General features: G+C 40.1%; 7 protein-coding genes across 8 annotated transcripts; all 7 read right to left on the reverse strand.

Moving 5' to 3' along the window:
* Positions 1-1,413: 1,413 nt before the first annotated feature.
* On the reverse strand, positions 1,414-6,078 carry LOC134826081 (heterogeneous nuclear ribonucleoprotein K-like). Its single transcript, XM_063838346.1, has 3 exons — positions 5,203-6,078; positions 1,803-2,670; positions 1,414-1,642 (listed from the first exon to the last, which is right to left on the reverse strand). Exons 1-3 carry the CDS (start codon positions 6,076-6,078, stop codon positions 1,473-1,475), a joined length of 1,914 nt encoding a protein of 637 aa, XP_063694416.1. The 3' UTR covers positions 1,414-1,472.
* On the reverse strand, positions 2,818-4,329 carry LOC134817993 (arginine/serine-rich coiled-coil protein 2-like). Its single transcript, XM_063827400.1, has one exon. It carries the CDS (start codon positions 4,327-4,329, stop codon positions 3,457-3,459), a length of 873 nt encoding a protein of 290 aa, XP_063683470.1. The 3' UTR covers positions 2,818-3,456.
* On the reverse strand, positions 2,818-7,943 carry LOC134818002 (protein dj-1beta-like). 2 transcript variants are annotated; one of them, XR_010160592.1, is made up of 5 exons: positions 7,777-7,943; positions 7,374-7,596; positions 7,007-7,118; positions 6,521-6,713; positions 2,818-4,600 (listed from the first exon to the last, which is right to left on the reverse strand). XR_010160592.1 is itself a non-coding variant. In XM_063827415.1 (4 exons), the coding sequence occupies exons 1-4, from the start codon at positions 7,895-7,897 to the stop codon at positions 6,600-6,602; spliced, it is 570 nt and encodes a 189-aa protein (XP_063683485.1). In that variant the 5' UTR covers positions 7,898-7,943; the 3' UTR covers positions 4,953-6,599. The 2 variants fall into 2 exon arrangements, 1 of the variants encoding a protein (XP_063683485.1); XM_063827415.1 differs by lacking the exon at positions 2,818-4,600 and having other exon boundaries at positions 4,953-6,713.
* Positions 7,944-8,035: 92 nt separating this feature from the next.
* On the reverse strand, positions 8,036-11,872 carry LOC134818016 (GPI mannosyltransferase 2-like). Its single transcript, XM_063827427.1, has 2 exons — positions 11,088-11,872; positions 8,036-10,745 (listed from the first exon to the last, which is right to left on the reverse strand). Exons 1-2 carry the CDS (start codon positions 11,851-11,853, stop codon positions 10,270-10,272), a joined length of 1,242 nt encoding a protein of 413 aa, XP_063683497.1. The 5' UTR covers positions 11,854-11,872; the 3' UTR covers positions 8,036-10,269.
* Positions 9,554-10,039, reverse strand: LOC134826082 (centrosomal protein 20-like). Its single transcript, XM_063838347.1, has one exon. The coding sequence runs from the start codon at positions 10,037-10,039 to the stop codon at positions 9,554-9,556; it is 486 nt and encodes a 161-aa protein (XP_063694417.1).
* A 130-nt stretch (positions 11,873-12,002) lies between the features above and the next one.
* LOC134818023 (importin-5-like) lies at positions 12,003-17,660 on the reverse strand. Its single transcript, XM_063827437.1, has 10 exons — positions 17,474-17,660; positions 17,162-17,267; positions 16,284-16,889; positions 15,985-16,092; positions 15,352-15,813; positions 14,994-15,184; positions 14,326-14,881; positions 13,822-13,944; positions 13,355-13,571; positions 12,003-13,228 (listed from the first exon to the last, which is right to left on the reverse strand). The coding sequence occupies exons 1-10, from the start codon at positions 17,635-17,637 to the stop codon at positions 12,480-12,482; spliced, it is 3,282 nt and encodes a 1,093-aa protein (XP_063683507.1). The 5' UTR covers positions 17,638-17,660; the 3' UTR covers positions 12,003-12,479.
* Positions 17,661-17,835: 175 nt separating this feature from the next.
* Positions 17,836-19,213, reverse strand: LOC134818034 (mRNA export factor-like). Its single transcript, XM_063827449.1, has one exon. It carries the CDS (start codon positions 19,200-19,202, stop codon positions 18,159-18,161), a length of 1,044 nt encoding a protein of 347 aa, XP_063683519.1. The 5' UTR covers positions 19,203-19,213; the 3' UTR covers positions 17,836-18,158.
* Positions 19,214-21,514: the final 2,301 nt, after the last annotated feature.

Below are 21,514 nucleotides of genomic sequence, written 5' to 3' on the forward strand. Positions count from 1 at the left end.
TGATGTAATTATTATTTGACCATCACCCCACTTTTCGTATCCTGACAACAATTCAGACAGATTTAAATCTGAGGAAGCGTTTTCAAATACTAGCAACCAACGAGACTGTTTTTCAAGTCCAGTGCTGATCCCCTGAACAAGATTGTGGCTTTCTGAGGCACCATCAGTTCCTTTCTTTTGTTTCAATTTATTATTGAGAGAAGTTAAAGAATGAGCTAACGTCTGACTATTCCTAGCGTCTAAAGTAAAAACCTGACAATTTCGTCTGTTGGACAATTTGTGAAGTTTAAAGTACAAATGTGGGCCTTCCTGAAGAAAATGTTCTGAATACTGTCGTATAAATTCTGTTTTACCGCATCCTTTTGGACCGTGTATGTTAACCATTTCAGTCCTAGCCTGGAAAATCTGCTTTTCACTTTTAATATCCTGAAACACTGACAAAGGGTAGGTGAAGACATCGTGAGCTGGTTTCTGGGGGAGAACATTGAGGATGATCTGATCTTGAGCGATGGCTTGCTCGGCGACTATCACGATAACAGTCATGACTCCCATGATAACGATGAGAACCCGAGTATATCCAGATATATTGCTTCTGACTCCATGTATCACCTTGGTGATGACACCTTTGGGAACGGAGCTGAAACAGCGGCGGGGAACATCTCTCTGGCATATCTTTAGGTTGCGACACACCACAGACTTGTTCCTAAGTTGAAGGGTAGAGTTTCGAAATATTCGACATCTTCCTACAGCTCGTATAATCATCAAACCTGAATAAAAATAATGATAATTCGTAAAAAACGCTATGTATAAATAAAATTTATTCTGAATAGAAGTTCCCGAAGTTATATTTGGTTCGATCCGAGATCAACCAATCGGTAATGTTTGAACAAATAACCAGTGTTAAATCAGCCAATTATTTTCTGTGCAACACTTTTTGTTCAATTTCATCAATTGTTTGGTAATTCAAATAATAGAGGTGTTCAATTATTAAAGTGAAAATGGTTATAATGTTAAATATATCAATATATTCATTAGACAAAAACTATAAAAATTTTCAACATTTAAATCAAGCATGTGGCTAGGTGGTCAACATCTGCAAACTAAAAATCCGTTTTAGCAGCTCTGCAAATTTAAATGTAACAAAAAATAAATGAGTAAACCAGCATCTGAAACTAAACAACAACTTTCAATCACATAGGTGCAGGCAAGATCTGCGGTCAAATTTAAGATAATATGCACCATGCCATGGTGAAACAGATAATACATATTTCGTACTTGGCACTAAGTTGAATGTCCATTTAAATCTCTATCATGACCCAAAATACGGCAGGCGGAGGCTATTTAAGGTAAAACAGCGACAAGAAATCTAATTTTCAAACATTTTATTATGAATAACATCACAAAAATAAAATAGTGAAAAGGCATTACGGTTAAAATAGTTCTGGCTGAGATAATACTTGAAATCATTAAATCTATCTTCTTCCGTAGCTGCCTGAGCCGTATCTACTTCCGGGGGCGTTGTAGCCCTCCTGAGGTGCCCCATAGCCGCCACTATAACCACGATCATCATAACTACGAGAACCATAGCCGCTGTCACCTCCATAACCTCCATATCCGCTGCCTCCGCCATATCCGCCACTGCCTGAAAAAAGTTAGGAATTAGCTATTATATAGCAGTTTCAAGACTTTAGATTCACTGCGAATAAAATGCGAATTTATAAAGCATGATGTGCAACATCTTTATTCTTACGTACGAGCCTACAAAGAAAAAAGAAAATAACAATCTAAATTAAATGACATACTCCCATAGCTGCCTCTGGATCCACCATAACCTCCATAACCGCCCCCTCCCCCGGAGCCGCCATATGAACCGGAACCATAAGACGATCTTCCTCCGTCGTATCCACCACCACCACCACCACCACCACCACTGCTTCCTCGGCCATATCCATCATCATAACCGCCTCCAATATTGTTGTAGTCCACAAACCAGAGCATCCTAGCTTGTCTGTCTCCGCAGATGGTCTCAACCATCTCACTCACACAGTTGTCAACCTCCTCATGATCTCCCTCCACTGATACGATCCTCTCGTCTAACCCTGGAGGTGTGTCTCCTTTTTTGGACGTGTTCACTGCTACAGCATATCTCTCTTTCAACGCTTTGATCGTCTCCCCACCTTTACCGATGATTCTTCCAGCGGAGGTATCAGCAACTACCAGCTTCAGAGCTCGTTTCCTCTTCTCGTTTCCCTCCACATCTACTGATTTGGCACTTGGAGGAGGCTTGTCGTTCCTGATCAGATCTTGGATGTGCTTCACGACTTTCTTGATGGTCTCGCATTCTCCCTGCAAAGTAACCACCCTTTCGTCAGTACCTGGGAATCTTACTTCTTTTTTAGATACCTGGATGTTAATGCCCATATTTTCTTTAATGCTCTTGATTTCTTTGCCACCGTCACCTATGATGGCGCCAGCACTATAGAAAGGACAAAGCATTTTAATGATGGTCCCAGAGCGCATTTCTTTTCGTGGGCCATGGTCGGAGTCAGGACCTCGCTTACGATCGCGATCACCCATGATGCTGCTAATGCTAAGAAATAGAGGATTAGAGGGACCTAGGCAGGCAAGTCTAGTACACAACCAGCCCGAGACATAGACAAGCCACGTGCACTAGACAGCTGTGAGCTAATTTTAATGAACAAGCGGTATTATTTTGGTTAGTTTGAAAAGCCGAGTAAATTAAATGGCTGGGATATAAACCAGTTCTCTAAAGAAAGTCAGTATTAAAATTTTGTGGTTTAAGAAGTTACAACACAGTTATAAATAAAATAATTTTGAGAAACAGCGAGAAATATTCCATTTCAATTCAAACGCAAGATAGTTGCTAATTTTAGCTGGGGCGCAATTCAATCAGGAAAATCATTTGTAAAACATTTCACAGTAATCATCGTAAAGACATCAATACTTAGCAAGCATTGAGCTTTTCTGTAAAATTTCAATAAAATAGAATTTAATGTTGCTCCGAAAAATTTAAAGACACGAACAAATACATATTTTGATCAATTTGGGAGAAATTATCGGATATGCAAAACAGTATCATGTATGAATGTTGAATAGTAGCAATATTTGCGATGGTATACAAGTATACAATGATATCACTCATCAGTTAAGCGGTCTATAAATTGATATACCTTGGCACAACTACTATTATTGATGATTGATATCTGACTTCAAGGGCGATTAAACTCAGACAAAAATATGAGAAATGGCTCTGCTGCTCGTAAATACAAATCGTCCAAATATATCGCTGAAAAAGCCAAAGGTAATCAAATGTATAAAGTAAGTAAAATTGACTCCCGCATTTTTTAAGTTTGAAAAACATATAGCAAGGTATACAATAAGTCTGTAAATTGTCAGTTACCTTCACGAGACAGCAAGCTCAACGACACTCCACATCTACCGGGATCTGGATCGTGAGGGAGAACGGACTGGGGAACGGGTGCGGCTGCGAGTACGACGTTTGCTTCTTCCCTCAAATGATGGTGATTTGCGGGCCCTTTCTCTGGACCTGGACCTAGATCTTTTACCCCGAGATCTAGATCTGGATCTGGATCTACCTCTGCCCCTGTTACGAGAACCACCACCACCATATCCACCACCGCCACCACGTCCCCGGCTGTAGTGTCTGATCTCGGAGTAGTCTACGAAGAACTTCATCCTGGATCTATCATCAGAGGAGATCTGACAGATGAGCTCATCAACACATTTGTCAACATCTCTGTCTTCCCCCTCGATAGTGACAATCCTCTCGTCCAGCTCACGAGGTGTCTCGTGACGTTTTGAAGTGTTGATCTGAACTGCAAACTCCTTCTTTATATCCCTGATATTATCCCCTCCTCGTCCAATGATCATTGCCATGGCAGAGTCAGACACCAGGATCTTGCATGTCTTCTTCCTGCGCTCAGAGTCGTAGTCATTACTGCGGGAGGATGACGAGGCTGCAGTGGTGGACTCACCTTCTCTCATGTTCTCATTTAGATACCGAGCAGCAGATTGCAGCTCGTCTCGCTCTCCCTCAATAGCAATAACACGCTCATCTGTGTTCGGAAACCTAGCTTCATGACGTGAGATCTCTATGTTAGCTCCGGAACGATCTTTAACTTCCCTGATCCGCTCACCTCCCTTACCGATCACAGCTCCGGCAATGTAGTAAGGGCAGAGTAGCTTGATGATGTGGACGTTGCTTCGTCTTCGTTTTGAGTCATAGTTTCTTTCCCTGTCTTCATCTGAGTCGTACCTGTCACGACTCCCACGCTTGCGTTCCACCATAGTCAATTTGACGCTACTAGAATTGTAGTTAGGGTTAGGAGTGATGGGTTTTAGGATCTTAGGGTGTTAGGAAAGTCGGAGAACAGGAATCAAGGTTGCAATTTATTAGGACTGGTTGAAATTTAGGGTTGAGGACTAGGTAAGGAGTGAGTCAAGGACACGTAATAGGAATGAGGAATTTAGGTTTTTTAGGTTCAAGGAGGTTGAGGAACAAATTGGGAATTTAGGGTTTAGGACTCCGCAGTAGGCGAGATTAAGGAGTATAGGTTACCTGAAAAATTCATAAATTATGACTTGAATTCATAGTTTTTCTGTTCTGACAAAAAATGGATGAAATCCTATAAAATAGATAATAATTTTGGATCAAAAGCTGAGATTCAAGGGCTAATTCGAAGTTTGGAGGACTAATTTGAACTTTTAAAAACGGCGGCCAAAAATCTAGGGATTATATATCACAAGAGCATTGAAATAAGGCATCTGTAAATTTCAGCGATATAGGAGCAATTATTAGATTAACAGTTTGAAGAAATTTTATAATTTTGGCCAATAAAACTTGTGCAACAGGCAACTTTAATTGAACATTTCAATACAACACAGCAGGGTGATTGCCAATAAAATACAAATTTGTTCATACATAAAAGTGTTAGATAAAATAAATTGAGGGGACAACAGCTGACAAGTTTTAAAACTTAACCCTCTTTACATATTTATAACATGGACAAAGCTTAGGTCAGATTGATTTGGCCATGTCACTTAACAGATTTGGACAGCACATGCTTGGCTTTAAACAGAGGTCACCAGAATTGTATCTTAAAAGAATTTCATAAAATTTAATTTCGAATAGAAAATTAAAGAGCCAGAAAGTTTTTAGTAACTGTAATCATTGTATCTGTCATAATATCCACCATGACCACCATATCCACCATAACCACCGTAGTCACCCCCGTAACCACCACTATAACCTCCTCGACCCCTTGGACCACCTCGAGGGGGTCCATATCCACGTGGGGGTCCATACCCTCCTCCACGTGGAGGTCCATAACCACCTCTAGGTGGCCCACCACGTCCTCGCATCATCCCCCGAGGAGGACCTCCTCTGCCCCTCCCCCTTGAACCTCGAGGTGCGCCTTCTGGTTTAGGTCGCTTTTCAACTGGTTTTGGTTCAAAATCTGCCCACTGTGAATAGTCTATTTCAAGTTCCATGAGGGATTTTGGGTCGTTCACAATCATGTCAAGAATTTCGTCAAGGCAACCGACGACATTGTCCCATTCCCCGTCAATACTGACAATTCTCTCGTCTAAGTCGTCAGGAGTTTCACCTTTACCAGTCGGTGACAAGTCAACACCCCACGAGGATCTCAGCCGCTTGACTGTTTCACCACCCCTACCAATGATTCGGCCGGCTGATGTATCTGGAACCACTAATTTTACAATTTTCTTCCTTTCCTCGTCTGCTTTATCGGAATTGTAAATCTTGTCTTGCACGAACAAAACAACGTCCATCATTGCCTGCTTGTTACCCTTGATCGCAATAGGCCTCTCGTCAGTTGTGCCTGGATACTGTTGGCCGGCCTTGGCCACGTTGATTACTGCATTTGTTTTGGCCTTGATTGCTTTAATTTCCTCACCACCTTTCCCTATAACAGAGCCTGTAACAAGATCAGGACATAACATTTTAATAACTTGGCCTCCTGCAGCTGCCCTCTTGCCTTCTTGTTGATCACCTTCGTAGGGCCGTTTACGTTCCATGCCGACTAAATTGTTAAAGTCAGAATTACAAAATAATTACTAAAATTCATACGGTCACCGTGACCAGGCCTACAGGACAAAATTTATAAATTAGGCCTCTAAGGTGACATAAATTGTACGCAGTAAGGACAGGATAGGCCTAGGAACATATTCTGGGCCTGGCCTTAAATTTGTGACCTTGAAGTGAGTGAACTGTGCAGTATATATCTAATAAAATCAATCTTGTAACAGTGCTTTATTTGTCAAAATTCAAAAATCTACCTTCTAATAATCTTATATGCACAACATATAATACTCTCCGTATCTTTAATCCATAAAATTGGATCTAATAATTTAAAGTTCAAAACTGAAATAATCAAAAATTAGAAAAATGTTTCAACTTTTCAAAAGTCCCACGATAGAGTTAAAACTAGTAGCTACCCAAAGGTAACTATCTAATTACCATGACTATAGAGAGCAGTGGGTTCATTTATGACTTTTTTATGCCTTTTCAAGTTGGAACAAAAGATCAAGTTCGGCTCTCATAAGGTGTACAGCATATCTTTAGCAATCTGATCCCTGGTATCTTTTCCTTTGAGCTGCTCAAGCAGTTCCATTCCGTAATCGAAGGCAGTTCCAGGCCCTCTTGAGGTTATCTGCAATACAAAACAAAGTAATATTACGGAAAAGTAATTAAGTGCTATCTAATCTCATGTCACAATGACCACGAGCCATGACCACGCCCTCTTTTGTCACTGCGTCAAGCGACGTGTCACACGACATTCCAGATGGCTACCAATTAAACAGACTATTGTCGACTAAATATGCGCTTCTTAGCAAATGGCATTCCATCAACATTATCTCATTAACAATTTTGAATGGTATTTCTATGGACTATGGTGAGTTGCCTGCAAACTCAGACTTTAACACTGCACAAAATCAAACTCACCATATTCCCATCAACCACCACAGAGTCAGAGCAGTACTTGTAGTTTCCATCTAGTCGAATAGCAAGAGCCGGGTAGCACGTGATACGTCTACCGTGGTTTATCTTGTGTTTACTGTCCGAGATGGAGTCACAAATTAGAATTGTGTTTCAACACTAAAATAATAAATTATCATCGTAATTTTGAAATATAACAGTCCAAATATGTCAGTGATGGAACTGTTTAACCGTTTCTTAGAAATCTTTAAAAAACAGATTAACAAAATGCCCTATATCCACACATTTAAAACCTGTTTAAAACTTGACGCGACGGTTGCTAAGTCAAACATGCAACTTTATAAACGTTGTTAAAGGTTGAATACTTACATACTTGAAAGCAATGGGTGAAGCACAGATAGCAGCCACAAACTTGTTCTGGTTGTTGTGCCTCGTGTAGATATCACCTACAGTTGGGGAGGCAGCAAAAGCTTCAGCAGCTGCCAGACCACCAGGAACAAATACAAGGTCGTACAAATCATCCTCAGTTATTTCAGATATGAGACATTCGGGGGAGATCTTGATACCACAACGTCCTGGTACCGGGCTCATATCATCTGATCAGGAGGAGTGACAAGTTAGTGGGGTCTTCATCATTAAGATAGACGGCTGTGATAGTAATCAAACGGTCATTCAAATGGGATGATTGTTTATCTAAAAGGAACTTAGATTATTACATAATTCATGCCATTAAAGTTTAAATAAACTATAAAAATACTCCATAAATTGGAACGAACCGAGAATAGTAGCAATCTTAACGTCCACTCCGCCTCGTCTGAGAATATCAACTGGCACAGTAAACTCAACCTCTTCGAACCCCGGAGCTATACAAACCAGAGCTCGCTTTGTACTTGTCATACCTTGAGAGAAGGGTGCGTAGTAAGAGATGTGTATTTCAGGGAGATCAACAATCGAAATCATTATCTCTGTTTAAAGAGAAATATAAAGTGGATAATTCGTTACACGTGTATAGAAAATGTACATAATGCGTAATATAAGCAATCTCGTATCAAGTATATAAATTATAAGAGGTAATTGGCAGCGTAGTAAATGATAAAGTAACCAGGAAGACACGACTTATCTAGTCCAAAATAAATTAAGTTACAAAATTAACAAATATTAACAAATCTCAGAGCCTTTAAAAAGAGTTACATACAACAATATCACTGTCCCGGTCTGAGGAAAGCATTTCACTAGAAAGTTTCTGCTGCATCATATCCAATCCATTCATCTGATGTTTCTTAATCGTATTTAATCAATGCCAGCCGCATAATCGCATAATCGCATAATCGCACATCATTTTAGAAATACACGTTTTCTGATGACGTTGTTCCCTCGGCTTTCATTCAGCCTCTGGTTGCTGAGCCGATACAGGAACACTATCTCCGGAATCTATCTTAACAGAAGCAACAGCTCCGGCCACTTGTCTGTCTTCTCTCCGCATAAACTCCTTCCTCCCCACTTCCTTGTAATAGTAGTAGGTGGGAGATATCGCCAGGCCGGTCATCGTTATTACGATATACGCGATTGCTTTCCCTTCCTTAGTGTTTGATACGAAGTTGTAGAGGGCCTGGAGACGAGTTTTGGGGATTTTGTGTTTGTAGTTCCGGTCAACGTACTTCCGTGCCATTGGTCACTATAACAAGGGTTGATTTGGTGAATCAGTCTTATCATTTTGATTGATTAGTCTTTTTAGAGAACATACTAGCATAAGGATGGTCCTTGGGTATCTCATAATTCATGGCAGCATATACCATACCCACATTCATAGACACCAGCAATATTACCGCGGAGTACCTTAAATATTTTTTACTTCGGTCCGATTTTAGAATATATAAAATGTTTTGCGAGTTTGAATTGGGCTTAGGACGATTTTCAGGGGCCTTGTAGCTCCGATCAACATAACGCTTCTCTGTCATACTAAAACATCAGTGTACTTGTTAAAAAAGGAGGGCTAAATTCAATGAAATCTCAAAGAGATATATATTAGGGCCTTCCTCGCCAGTAACTCAGTACAGTACATTAAAATTACACATATAACTATCATCAGATATTGCTAGAATATAGATCATTTAAACTAAGGAGATTTGTACAATAGGATAATTTACAATATAATGAACATTGATTGTATGATATTTGATAGTGTACTATAGTATACTCTAGTGTATACAGTCTTATAAATAATTAATAATTCTGATTATATATAAAGCTATGATACAAATAAATAAAAATATTATCTTCTCTTTCACACACAAATTCGATGAGGTACATCACGAACGAGCATGGTAATGAAATTACAAATTTGTTAAAATAGTGGAGTCACGGACCTCACTTAATGTTAAATAAGTTATAACTTATAATACTCTGATACTGTAAGTTTATCTGCCCGACATCGCAACTTTTAGGTTTAGCCGTTACGTCTTGTATTTAAAAAAGGTAAATCTTTGAGTCCTGGAAATTGGCATGTCTGATTTTGGGAGTAATATATATCTGTCCGATAGTTCATAGTTACCCTCACTTCCGAATAATCGTAACCTCGGGCTGTCTGAGATTAACCTCCTCCTCCTCCCCGCTCTCCTCATCACCTAGATCAGTCTCTTTCACATCATTACAGTTATTTGAGTGTTGATCAGTGAAGTGAGACACTAAACCGTACAACAAGGGAGTATCAGGTGAACTGGTAGACTTCACATGAAGTTCCGAGCAAAGGAAGTTCCGGTCAAGTTTCTGATGAGGCTGTCTGGATTCCTGCATCAGTACTGACAGTGTGTTTTGGTAGTTGTTGAACGTGAGGTATTCTCTGATCAACTCGTTTATAAGAAGGTTATCTGATGGAAGTTTGGGCCGCTCTAAAGTTGTGTCTTCCAGAGCCCTGAATATTTCAGCCCGCACTTTTCCTCTCAGGTCGTTCATTACTCCGCCATTTTCTAGGGTTTCTTTGATAGCAGCTGTCAGATCGTTCATTGCTGGGCTGCTGAACGAAGAGATTGTAGTTCTCATGGTCAAATCATTTCGAGGTAAGGATATTTAAGAGAAAGGGAAACAAAGAAATACAGAGGGCACCATGCCTTTTAAAAGAGAAAGTTGATTCGTTAACAAAACAAGAAGTATCACACAATATAAAACTATAACAATATAAAATACATTTTAAAACGTCGCCCCTGCCAGAAAAAAAAACCTCCAAAAATAGTGAACACTAATTAAAAAGCACAAATATCCTGGAAAACTAACTAAGTCCAGGGATAAAAAGTGCTATGAACAACAGTTCCAGCAACACAGTAAACAACAAAATAACACAGCACAATCCTACTCATCGGTCTCTCAAACTTCGTGCAGTACAGAAACAAATAGGGACAGTTTGCAACCAGGAACCTTGTAACAACTTGCACGTGCATGGTTAGTAACCCCACAGCAGTCAGCGCAGCAAGATGCAAATACCCTGCCAACTGGAAGTTACAGACAGTCAACAGGAAAGTAAAGTTAGAGTAATCAGTGTGCTCGTAACTAGCCCGGAGATCTTTAAAGTTTTTAAACTGCCTAGCTGCCTCGTCAATCATGATGGCGATCACAAGGATAAACATTGGTGCTGCTAAAAGGAAATTGGGGATCTGTTTGGCTTGCCAGTAGTTAAGGAGGCCCACTCCCCAGTACTCCGATTGGATGTAGCCGTATGAGATGCCCAGTTCGTTCTGACACCAAGTACTACCTGAAATACAGACTCATTCAGCACGAATACACGGTAACTATATGCTGTTTAAAGATACATGCTGCACGTTCTTTAGTATAGATTCTATGAGATCGTAAAAATTACTGTTGTGTGGCATTTGTAAGACGGAGTTAAAGAAGAGTTGGCTATCGTAATATTGTTCTAAACATCCGTAAAAACAGTCTGGCACAGCCATATATTCAACGTGACGCAGAACTTAACGTTACATTTATGTTACTAAATCTCATGCATCAACGTCAAATATATAAAAATATATCAACATGTAAAATTGAAATACCAATGCAGTTACACATCAGACCACCGAAAAAAGAGCCCACTTACCATTTGTATTGGTGGCATTGTTGCAGTATAACTTGTAGAAGTGACTCTGGAACCAGAAGAAGGGAGCAATAGAAATACAAGTCTGTATAACCATACACACAAAGTTAACTATCAGGAAATTACCAGACTTGATCATGTTCAGAATGTGATCATACAGGATGAAGAATGCGAGACTAAGTCCGTTACTCCGGACTCCTGTAGCAAGGGAGAAACAAAGGAAATAGAGCTGAGAATCAGCTTCTCTAATGAGGAGACCCAGGATTACAAAGAAAGAGAAGAGAGACTCAGTGTAGCCCACACTGAGGAAGATACTGGCAGGGTTGAGAGTGTAAAGGAGAGCAGCTTGGTAGGATTTTGTTTCTGATAGCCCGAACAACCGGGACAGTTTGAACAACATGAGAGAGTTGACGTAGAACAAACTGTTGTTCAGCAGGATACTGGTGAGAACAACACAGCTGCTGTACGACATCAGCAGTTGTAGTGGCAGGTACAACAGACTGGCGAGCCCGGCTATTATAGCAGGGTAGAGAGGGAAGAAGGCTCCGAAGTTTTCGTAGTCATATCCATGTTGTGCGAGGTGGTTGAAGTAGATTGAGTCCCAGTTTCCGTGTCCTATTGCTGTTATACCGTCTAGGAGGAGTCCAGATGAAGGGTAAGCTTCAGCGGCTGAGGTGTCGTAAGGAGGGATTAGGTATGTGGTAAGAACTTGGAGTAGGAACAAAGCCACCCTCACTATAAGAGCTTGTCTTTGCAGTTTCTCCTTCATCTTTTTAATGCTTCATCCTATCATAGAGAGAAATTTTTAGTACTAGATAATACAGTTTACTAATAGCAAAACAGATCAACCAGTAAATATTATTGGGAATAGAAAAGTAATTCAGCAAACTTCGAGAGGCCAGAAAACAAGAAACGGGATTGGAAGTTTAGGAAATTCAGACAGATTTCATTCAATCTCTCAAATTTTATGTACATAGTCGGAATTTTTCTCAAATATACTCTGAACATGAAATATCACTTTTCCTCTATATAACTTGAGCGAATTCAATTCAATCTCTCTGGCACAAACATCAATAATTGGAGAACGAAATGCCAGCAATTACGTGAGAGCCACTATCCAGCGGCTTGATTCCCCATAAACGAAATCAAAATTTCTCAACTAAAAAAACAAAATCAGTTACAATAAAAAAGATCTTTTTAAAAAGCTAAAAATATCTCAATTACTTTCTGTTTAACACCAGCATCCTTGCCAACTTTACGATGATGATGTTGTATCCCTGACTTATTGCCACGCCCAATCATAAATTATAAAATTAACACTCAACAATCTGCTACTTAAATTTTGTAAATATCGAAAATGAAACACTAACAATTTTCCCTCAAAGTTTAACTCTGTTATTGACCAGACAGTAAAACTTTATGCGTTTCCGGTAACTTTGCCAATATTGCCGTCCACACAGCTTCGTTTTTCTGGAGTGGCAGTATGAAATCCTGTATTCTCGTCATCAACTCTGGATGATCTTCTGACTTAATGGTCTTATTGATGATTCCCTCTGTCAAAATTTTGATAATCTCGGGAAGATTTGAGTTGCTTTTGCCGAGTGCGAATACATTGTTATTTTCTACCAGATCCAAAAGAAAACCGTAAATGTGCACACTTTCCTCATCATCCTCCTGTATTGGTAACCATGACAACCACGTGACAACAGTTGTCTCGTCTAAGTTGTCTTGTCCGATGATGTGTTTGAATATTTTAGAGATAGCGGATATACAGTTCTCTGTTGCAGACATGTTCTCCACTTCCCGAGAGTCGGGGTCGTTGATAACGTTCACCAAGTTGGGGATACAGTTCTTACAAAACTCAAGATAAGGCGAGTTTGTGCCGGGGAATTTGGTGGCAAGCGCCCCGACTCCGTATGCTGAAGCTTGTCGTACTCCTGGATTAACGTCAGTCAGGTAGTGCATCATGGGTTGGAGGAAATGCTGCTGGTATTTGGGAGCCGAGTTAGGAGCGAAGTCTATGAGATCGTCAAACACACAGATGGCCCATTGGTGTTCAAGGCCTGGGCGTTCTGGGGCCAACATGGCCACGAAATATTCAGTCAACTTGTCAAACACTTGCACAAAGTCTTCTCCGTACACTCCTGAAAGATTGATCGATATAGGGAATATAATAGTATAACAACTTAAATTATTGCACGAGAAAACACACAGGCTATCATTAGGCAGAGCGAGAGAAAGATCGGTAATTAAAAGAAAGACTTCCATACCGAAAAGATTGTGAATGATGTCCGCTATTTTGCCCAAAAGATAGTCATCCTGGTCCAATTCTTCCTCGATTCCTTCCTCCACTTCCTCGTCATAATCTTCATCTTTCCTCGCATTTTTTCTTTCTTCCTCCTTATCATAGTTCTTCTTCAAATGATTCTTCATCGCCTCCACCAGTTCCTCCATCTGCAAACCGTCTATAAATCCAACTCCCAAAACCTGAAATAATATTTTCGTTTAGCACATCAAATCTCTTTAACTACACAGTTACCAAGTAACACTTCCGATTCCCGGAATACAGCTTACATTCCCAAAATCAAAATATACATTATTCACAGACTACACATAGGCTTATCCTGAGTTAAATCATGTCCTGATTATGGATGAGAAGAAACGGTCTACCTTGGTGCCATGTGTATTATTATCTACTTACTACTATTAGAATTCACGAGATGGTTGCTGATCATACCTCAACACAAGTGGCTACACTCTCCATTACAACAGCTAGAATGTCAGGCTCCATCTCCGTCTGGAGAGACTTGAATAACTCTGGGCAGATGTAATTCCACATGTCTCTAACATAGTCGTCTCCCTGTTGATATGGTTTTAAGTAAGGGGTTTGTGCAGACTTTAAAGATACAGCTAATAAGCAAAGACGGGAAAGTCTGTATAAATCATACACATTATATTATATAATAATATATTCTTACTAGATTGTATTAAATCTAACAGTAAATAAACCACTTACAGACCTATTAACGCGCACGCGGGCAAAGGACTTTCATGTGTGGTACATGTCCTGGTCTCTACTAAGAGGATACATTTGTACAATTGACAAAGCAAAGCTGTATTTTTGTCAAGCTTAATTAGGAAATCAGTATTTAATACAGACTACAAAGCAATATTTGACTTTAGTAAGTACTCCTAGGGAACAGCCTAATAACCAGTTAATTAATAGTAAAATTCAACTGACCTTGTGTTTAACAGACTCCAACAGAAAGGGAAGAGATTCAGCAGCAGCCGATCTTATCAGATCATGGAAGTAGAACTTCAACAGCGGCACCATGATCTTCACCACTTGTTCAGTATACCCCGCAAAACCCTCCTTGAGCTCCCGCGCGTAACACACCAACATCTGACAAGCAGTGTTCTTATCCTCCAGTCCTGCAGTCTTCACTCCAAACTTCTGTTGGTCTGACAGAGGAACAAACTCCCAGCCTTCGTCCTCGTCCACCTGGTCGTCCGAGTCTACTAAAGCAACCTCCGGTTTTATCTGAGCAGCTCGCAGGAGAGGGGGCATCACCATTGGTAGGTAGGCGGTGAACTGAGGTCCGATTATCTTGCACATACGTGCCCACGCACTGATCATGTAGGATACTTGTGGGTCATCTGCCTCCAACTGCTCGCCTTCGTCGGTTTGTGCTTTCAGCAACATGTTCATGATTTGTTCTGCATCTGAGAGAAAAACCTCTTTTCCTACAGCAAGCCCAATAAGTGAGATACACTCGATTGTTTTACCTCGTAATAACCTGACAGGGTTGAGCGCTAGTTAGACAGCGATAACTTGACACCAATTCTACGGACAAGTGAGACGAACTCTTAGTTTACAAAAAAAACAATCAACTTGTTCAGATGCTTTACCTCAGTTCCTTGTCGTTGGCATTTTCCATGATGTACTTCAAGTTTGGCATAAAACTCTGGTAGAAAGGCGTAAAGTGGTTTTCTGCTGTGTCGGCTATCGTTGCTATTGTTGTTATTATCTGTTCAAGTACCAGTTTGCGATGCGTTTGTACCAGTTCCATTGTCTTCTTTTCTAACGTAGCTTGCATTTTCTGGAATATGAGGATATCAGCTTATTAGTGCTTGTTAGTATGTGTGCGTGTATACAAAACAATATTATAACTAATAACACAAGTTCTATGTATAAAGAAGCGTCAACATGACGCGTTATAACATGATAATTTTATAGTGATCTAATTTCTTAACTTCTCAAGCTAACCTGACAGAGATTGGGAAGATAAGGTAGGAGCACATTCTGTGGACACTCCTCAAAGAAGTTAACAAGTGCGGCTGCAGTGTGACTTTGTACCCTCGGGTGAGCATCGTCATCAAGCAAGTGTATTAACCCGGGCAGGACCTTGTCATGCATCTTCTTTTGGAATAGAGGAGAGAAATCAGTTGCCATCTGTCCTAGGGCATTACAACACGCAAATCTAACTCTGGGATGCTCGTCTGCAACGTAAGGAAGACACGCCATTACGATGCCCTGGAGATTTGCTTCCATTGCTTTTTTGCAACCTTCAGCACTGGCCGATATAGCCATGAGACCAGCGTATCTGTGTTTCCACTCTTTAGATTGTAACATAGGAGGGACCGCCTGGATGATGTGGGGCATCACCATCTTACCACCAAGGGCGCAGGCTAGTCGGTCTAATGCTGCTTCTGCTGCTACACAATTCTCCTGAGGATTCAGACTGATTAGCAAAGTAGGTATATATCCACAACTTTTGTTCACTGGAATGCCAAATGTGAACCCAATATTATACATCATCAACTCGTGAATATTATACATGATCATCGATCATCAAACTCGCGAATTAAATGTTCAAATTTTCATCCTAAGAGAACTTACATCACTGTCAACGTCCTCAACTTCATCCTCCATGGCCCAGTTTTCTTCGTCTTCTAAATCTGTCATCATTTGTAACATTTGTACGACCAGTGGGGAAATGTACTTGTCCTGATAACATAATAGTTGTGATTAACATGGCATGGGGGACACAAAACATGCAGTGTGACGATTAATTATTTACTACAATGTAACTATTTAAAACAAATTAATACAGACTATAATAGTGTCGTCGAATTCCAATAAAATCTATTTATCAGATAATGGGATCAGAAAAACTAGACTTCAAATTCACAACAAACCTTTTTCCGGATCATAGCAGGAGCAGCTTCACAGATGGTTATGACCAATTCCAGAACAAGCTGTCGCCAATTGTCAGCAAAGTTTGTGTTAGCGATGACTCTCAGAGCAAACTCCATCAGCTGATCCAACCCTGGTCTCAAGAACTTGGGCAACTTCTCAGCCAGCTCCACAAAACTCTTCAGAGGACCATCATCATCCTCAGCTACAACACAATCCTCTACACCTTTCAACATTGGCTTCAAGAAGTCAGTAAAATTACGCTTTGCCTCGTCCTCTTCAAGTCCGGTGAGGAAAGCGCAGGTGGCACGTATAGCTGCAAACCTCACGTTAGGATTGTCGGGATCGTTCAGCGAAGCAAACAGCATTTCCTTGATCAGACCCATGTAATTCTGCTGAGCTGAACCGAAAATATCAGGCACAGAGTTGAGGATGGATAGGGCAGACTCCTTGTGTTGGGCAGTGCCCGAGTTGCAGCAGTTGAACATAAACTTAAGAAGTTCGTCCCAGTTCATGTTTCCCTCTCCATCCTGTAGATTCCTGGCTACTTCAGACACTGTGTCACTCAACTTCTTACGAGCACTCTCATCTGTCTCACGCTTCAGTAACTGAAGAAGTGGAGAGGTAACTACAAGCACCAGGCATATTATTACATAATATGAACATATATCACAGTTTCAATTCATTCAACACTACTGCACTGTCTCTTTAAGGGCCAGGAAAATTCAATTGTATTTTCAACACTACTATATAATAATTTGAGATCATGAATTTGATGAATATGTAATTATGGATTACATCGAAACTTTCTATTTATTATTTGTAAACTTAAACATAATATTTATACATGAAACTTTGAGCTAATTTAACTATAACTCACGTCTAGAAGCTTCAACTTGAACATGTTTTGAGTTTCGACGGGACTGACAGCAAACACCTCCCACGAGTTAGTTAGCAATCTTCTCAGTAGAATAGCTGCAAACGCTCTGAAATGTATGGAATCGTCAATAAGGCAATAAACTGGAATCGATGATTAAAGATACGATCAAAGCAACAACCAATCAATACCATAGGTACATAGTGCATAATTTCGCATATTATACAGCTTATTGGGACATCAGATAGTCATGATCGATATCTGATGATAGTAACAGCTAACCTGGAATTTAAGTAGTAATAACAAGTAACAAACCGGAGGGTGACAGAAGGAGAGGTTTCAATAGATCCCAGGAGCAGATTGAGCCTTTGATCGATAGGTATGGCATTATACTGCTCCTCTCCCCTGTTTCTTGCTTCATTGTCTGGACTAGCTAATGTCTCCAGCAATGCTGAAAACTGGTCCTGCATGTCAGCCATCTCCTACAAGATATTTGGTGTCATGAAGATATTGAGAAATAAAGTGCAGGCTTGATTATATAAAACTGTCTGATAATACTTCCATTGTGATATAAAATTGTAATGTCACGTACTCAAGAGAAGTGTTGGATTATATTTTCATTCAAGGAGAAACAATTTAATTTTTTATTGTCTTAAGGTAAACATGCAAATTACAAGTTGTGAAAACATTGAACAATTGAATATAAATTAAATCATAATATTATGTTATTTAGCAGCGATATTCTTCTTCGAATTGTCGAGATTAAACCCATTAAACCTTGTACCTATTGATTTCTACTCTTTTTCCATACTTTAAACAATCTATAAAATATTAAAACTCTTAAACAATTAATAGTATACCTTCTCACACTATTTTATGGCTAAAATCATTGTAAATAAAAACACTGTCACATGTACGTTAAGGCAAAGTTGTCCTTCAATTATGTGCATGTCACATGATCAGAATTACACTCTAAATTAACAGATTAAGCTCAGAGGGACTATTTCTTTCTAGGTTTTAATTCATCTTTAACTTGACGCACAAAGATGTAGTTCTTCTGTTGAGGGTTGTAAAATTCATGACCTTTAGACCAGTCATATGATGAAGCATATGCAAAGAAGGTACCAGTGTGGTTAAAATCACAACATGTAATGGTGTTATCTAATTGCTCTCCAGTCTTAAGCTTGGTTCTGGCATCTTTGTCCCAGAAACTGAACTTCCCATCACTACCAATAGTCGCGAGAGTGCCATGGATTGGATGGAACTTAATTCCATTGACAGCATATATGTCCTGAGGTTTATGATGGTCACTTACGATTGATCTGTGGCATTTAAACGTAAATTTATCCTTACTGTTTGCAGCAGTGTTATCAAATGGCTCAATTGCTGCCCTGCCTTCAATGCTGCAAACACCAAATCCAGCAGGTTTTCCCTCTTTCTTGAAAATAGAAATGTCTCTGAGTTGATACCTGAGTGGAGGCTCCATTGTATTATGCACAGTGGGCTGATTTTCTAAGTTCAATATTTTGACTTTTCTTCCAGCTAAAATAGAAACTGCTACCGGATAAACAACGTCACTAGCATACACTCGCTCCTCACAATTAATAGTCATCATGGGTTGAGCCTGACGGGTATCCCAGAATTTAAGAGTTTTATCCCAACTACCGGTCATCAGGCACTGATAATTTGGAGCTTGTACCCAATTGACTGTCTTTACAGGAGCGTCATGCGCTGCAACTTGAGTAAAGCTATTGGAGTTTAAGTCCCACATTTTTACACTCTTGTCACAGCTGCCAGAAAACACCTTAGTTCCATCTGCTGACCAACAACAGCACATAACAGGTCCTGCTTGCTGCTGTTCTGCTTTAGGCTCAGATTGAAGAGTTGTTCCTGATTGTTTAACCTCCCAACATCTCACACAATTGTCCCAGCTTCCTGCAACAAGAAAGTCAGCTGCTGGTGAGAATGATAAAGAGGATATGCTGTCATTAGGTGGCTGACTCACTTCATGATCTTTGTTGGGATTGTGAGCAGTTGAAAACATAGTTCATCAGCTGAAATGTTATCCATTGTTAACAAAATGTTTATATCAAAGGTGCTTACACATTAAAGTATACATTGACTAGTCAGGCTAAGCAGACGAGTCAAATGATGAGGGGAGCTACTGTCAATTCAGTAAGGGAGGTATTCAAATGAGTTCTTAGGTTTATCTGCTTTTCAAATTAGGTGGCAAAATACATTGAGATTGGGGTGTACTGCACTGCATGGCAATGCAACTGGGGCATGATATTTGACAGTACCAACACACTGAGTACACCAATTACCAAACTTGCTTAGTGCCCATGCATTAGCAGATACTTGCAATAATCATTTAAATTTTACAACATATGTTTTTGGTATTATAATTAGTTTTCATATCAATCATCGCGGCTGTTTATGAGTTTTAACGTATACCTGATCTAATTTGCAGCCGAGATTTTTGCCCATTCTAGTGTATGGAATAGGACATACCAAAAGGCAAACAGGTTGCCATGGAAGATTATTATTATTATATCGGATCTCAATAAGAGGTCTCGACTGCCTAGGCATCAAACCTTGGCAGTCGATAATTTTCCTCTGGCCCGGAGTCAGCTAACCCTAGGCCTAGTAGGGGCCAAAGGATAAAGGCGTAGAGACTGTGTTATCTACAAAAGTTGGTCATTATTATTATCATTATCTTTCGAAAAGATAATGATTTATTATAGCACTTAATTTTGCTGATTTTGCTACTGTTATGATAAAGGATGAAATACCAAGTATATTGAAGTGTAGTATAGTGTTATTGGACTATGTTTGTTTGAAAACAAACACCTTTAAATTAAATATTGTTGTAATAACAAGGGAATGAGATTTTCTATTTGAGCTGTTTAGTTCACAGGAAAGCAGATATGGACTGCTTTAAAACTTTTATTTTGGATAAAGTTTGTTTCAGTAACCATTGGCCTTTTATAACTGCATCTTCAACCTCAGTTTCATTTTAAAACGTCAAGAGACTGGTAAAGTCAAATATTTTGGTTACATAAACATTTTTATTAATTTTTGAAGGGCAGTAATTGTTTAGATCTTAATTTTATACGAAACTATTAATGTTTTTAATAGCTTGTTAGCAGAGTAAAATTTGTTAGGTGTGTTTCTATAAATCTCTCTGTTGGAAATTAAAGTTTTTTATCTCTACTATTTATTGATATTAAAATGCTCATTGTAGCCAGTTATTTTAAAAAAGATTTTCATTATCTAAAATAAGGAGTTCACACATTCGTTGTTTGAGAATGCTCAACATGCTACATTATAGAACTGTGCAGATACCGGCGATGGAATCCAAACACCAGTGCTACATTGGGTCGTTCTAATAATAATAATAATAAATCTATACAGTTACATAATTGAGACAATTATGGCCCCTTATTGTGGGGGGGGGGGTGTCACGTCCGTCTATGTCCGTCTATGTCCGCCTATGTCCTGTCCTTTTTGGATTCTATGAGACAACGGACGTGTTTTTTTTGGACATTTGCGGACTGGGACAGACATTGGCGGACTCGGACGGACATTTGCGGACCCGGACGGACATTGGTGGACACAGACGGACATTGGTGGACATTAGCGGACAAACATTTTGAGAATTTGTCGCAACTTCTATGTATTATAATTTTGTACAAAGCAAACGACTTATTAATCACACTAAAGCTATTAATAGCTTTAACTGACGAGGATGACTGAGGCCGAGGACGAGGAGTAGGAGGAGGACTGAGTAGGGGAGGAGGAAGAGGACTGGGGAGGATCAGGAAGACCCAGGAGAAGGACCCAGAAGGAGGAGGAGGAGGAGGACTCAGGAGGATGACTCAGGAGGACTGAGGATGACTGAGAAGGAGGAGGACTGAGGAAGATGGCTGAGGAGGATGGCTGAGGAGGATGACTGAGAGGGAGGAGGAGGAGGAGGACTCAGAAGGAAGAGGAGGAAGAGGACTCAGGAGGAGCACTTAGAAGAAATGAGAAGGACTGAGGAGAACTGAGGAGGAGGAGGACTGAATAGGAGGAGGAGAAGGAGGGGGACTGGGAGAAGACTGAGGAGGAGGAGGAGGAGGACTGAATAGGATGAGAAGGATGGGGACTGGGGAAGGACTGAGGAGGAGGATGGAGGACTGAGGAGAAGGATGAGGAGGAGGACTGAGGAGGAAGAGGAGGAGGATGAAGAGGAGCAGGAGGACCCAGGAGGAGGACTCAGGAGGAGGAGGATCAGGAGGACTGGGGAGGAGGAGGACTGTTGAGGACTGAGGACGAGGAGGAGGAGGAGGACTGAGGAGGGGAGGAGGAAGAGGA

The sequence above is a fragment of the Bolinopsis microptera genome, chromosome 1, assembly GCF_026151205.1.
Source record: "Bolinopsis microptera isolate Bmic1 chromosome 1, MBARI_Bmic_1.0, whole genome shotgun sequence".
Lineage (NCBI taxonomy): Eukaryota > Metazoa > Ctenophora > Tentaculata > Lobata > Bolinopsidae > Bolinopsis > Bolinopsis microptera.

Bases quoted from the DNA above. Each gene is read 5' to 3' on its own strand.
- LOC134818002 (XM_063827415.1), bottom strand. From the start codon at position 7,897: ATGACAAGTACAAAGCGAGCTCTGGTTTGTATAGCTCCGGGGTTCGAA. The intron at 7,597-7,776 runs GTTCGTTCCAAT...CCTCCTGATCAG, and splicing joins TAAGATTGCTACTATTCTCG to ATGATATGAGCCCGGTACCA. The intron at 7,119-7,373 runs GTATGTAAGTAT...CATCTCGGACAG, and splicing joins GCTTCACCCATTGCTTTCAA to TAAACACAAGATAAACCACG.
- LOC134826082 (XM_063838347.1), bottom strand. From the start codon at position 10,039: ATGAGAACTACAATCTCTTCGTTCAGCAGCCCAGCAATGAACGATCTG.
- LOC134826081 (XM_063838346.1), bottom strand. From the start codon at position 6,078: ATGGAACGTAAACGGCCCTACGAAGGTGATCAACAAGAAGGCAAGAGG. The intron at 2,671-5,202 runs TACTAAAAACTT...ACAGCTGTCTAG, and splicing joins ACAGATACAATGATTACAGT to TGCACGTGGCTTGTCTATGT. The intron at 1,643-1,802 runs GTATGTCATTTA...AACTTTTTTCAG, and splicing joins ATCCAGAGGCAGCTATGGGA to GCAGTGGCGGATATGGCGGA.
- LOC134817993 (XM_063827400.1), bottom strand. From the start codon at position 4,329: ATGGTGGAACGCAAGCGTGGGAGTCGTGACAGGTACGACTCAGATGAA.
- LOC134818016 (XM_063827427.1), bottom strand. From the start codon at position 11,853: ATGAAGGAGAAACTGCAAAGACAAGCTCTTATAGTGAGGGTGGCTTTG. The intron at 10,746-11,087 runs GTAAGTGGGCTC...TCTGTATTTCAG, and splicing joins CAATGCCACCAATACAAATG to GTAGTACTTGGTGTCAGAAC.
- LOC134818023 (XM_063827437.1), bottom strand. From the start codon at position 17,637: ATGGCTGACATGCAGGACCAGTTTTCAGCATTGCTGGAGACATTAGCT. The intron at 13,945-14,325 runs GTCAGTTGAATT...CCATATCAACAG, and splicing joins TGGAGTCTGTTAAACACAAG to GGAGACGACTATGTTAGAGA. The intron at 13,572-13,821 runs GTATGATCAGCA...ATATTATTTCAG, and splicing joins GTGTAGCCACTTGTGTTGAG to GTTTTGGGAGTTGGATTTAT.
- LOC134818034 (XM_063827449.1), bottom strand. From the start codon at position 19,202: ATGTTTTCAACTGCTCACAATCCCAACAAAGATCATGAAGTGAGTCAG.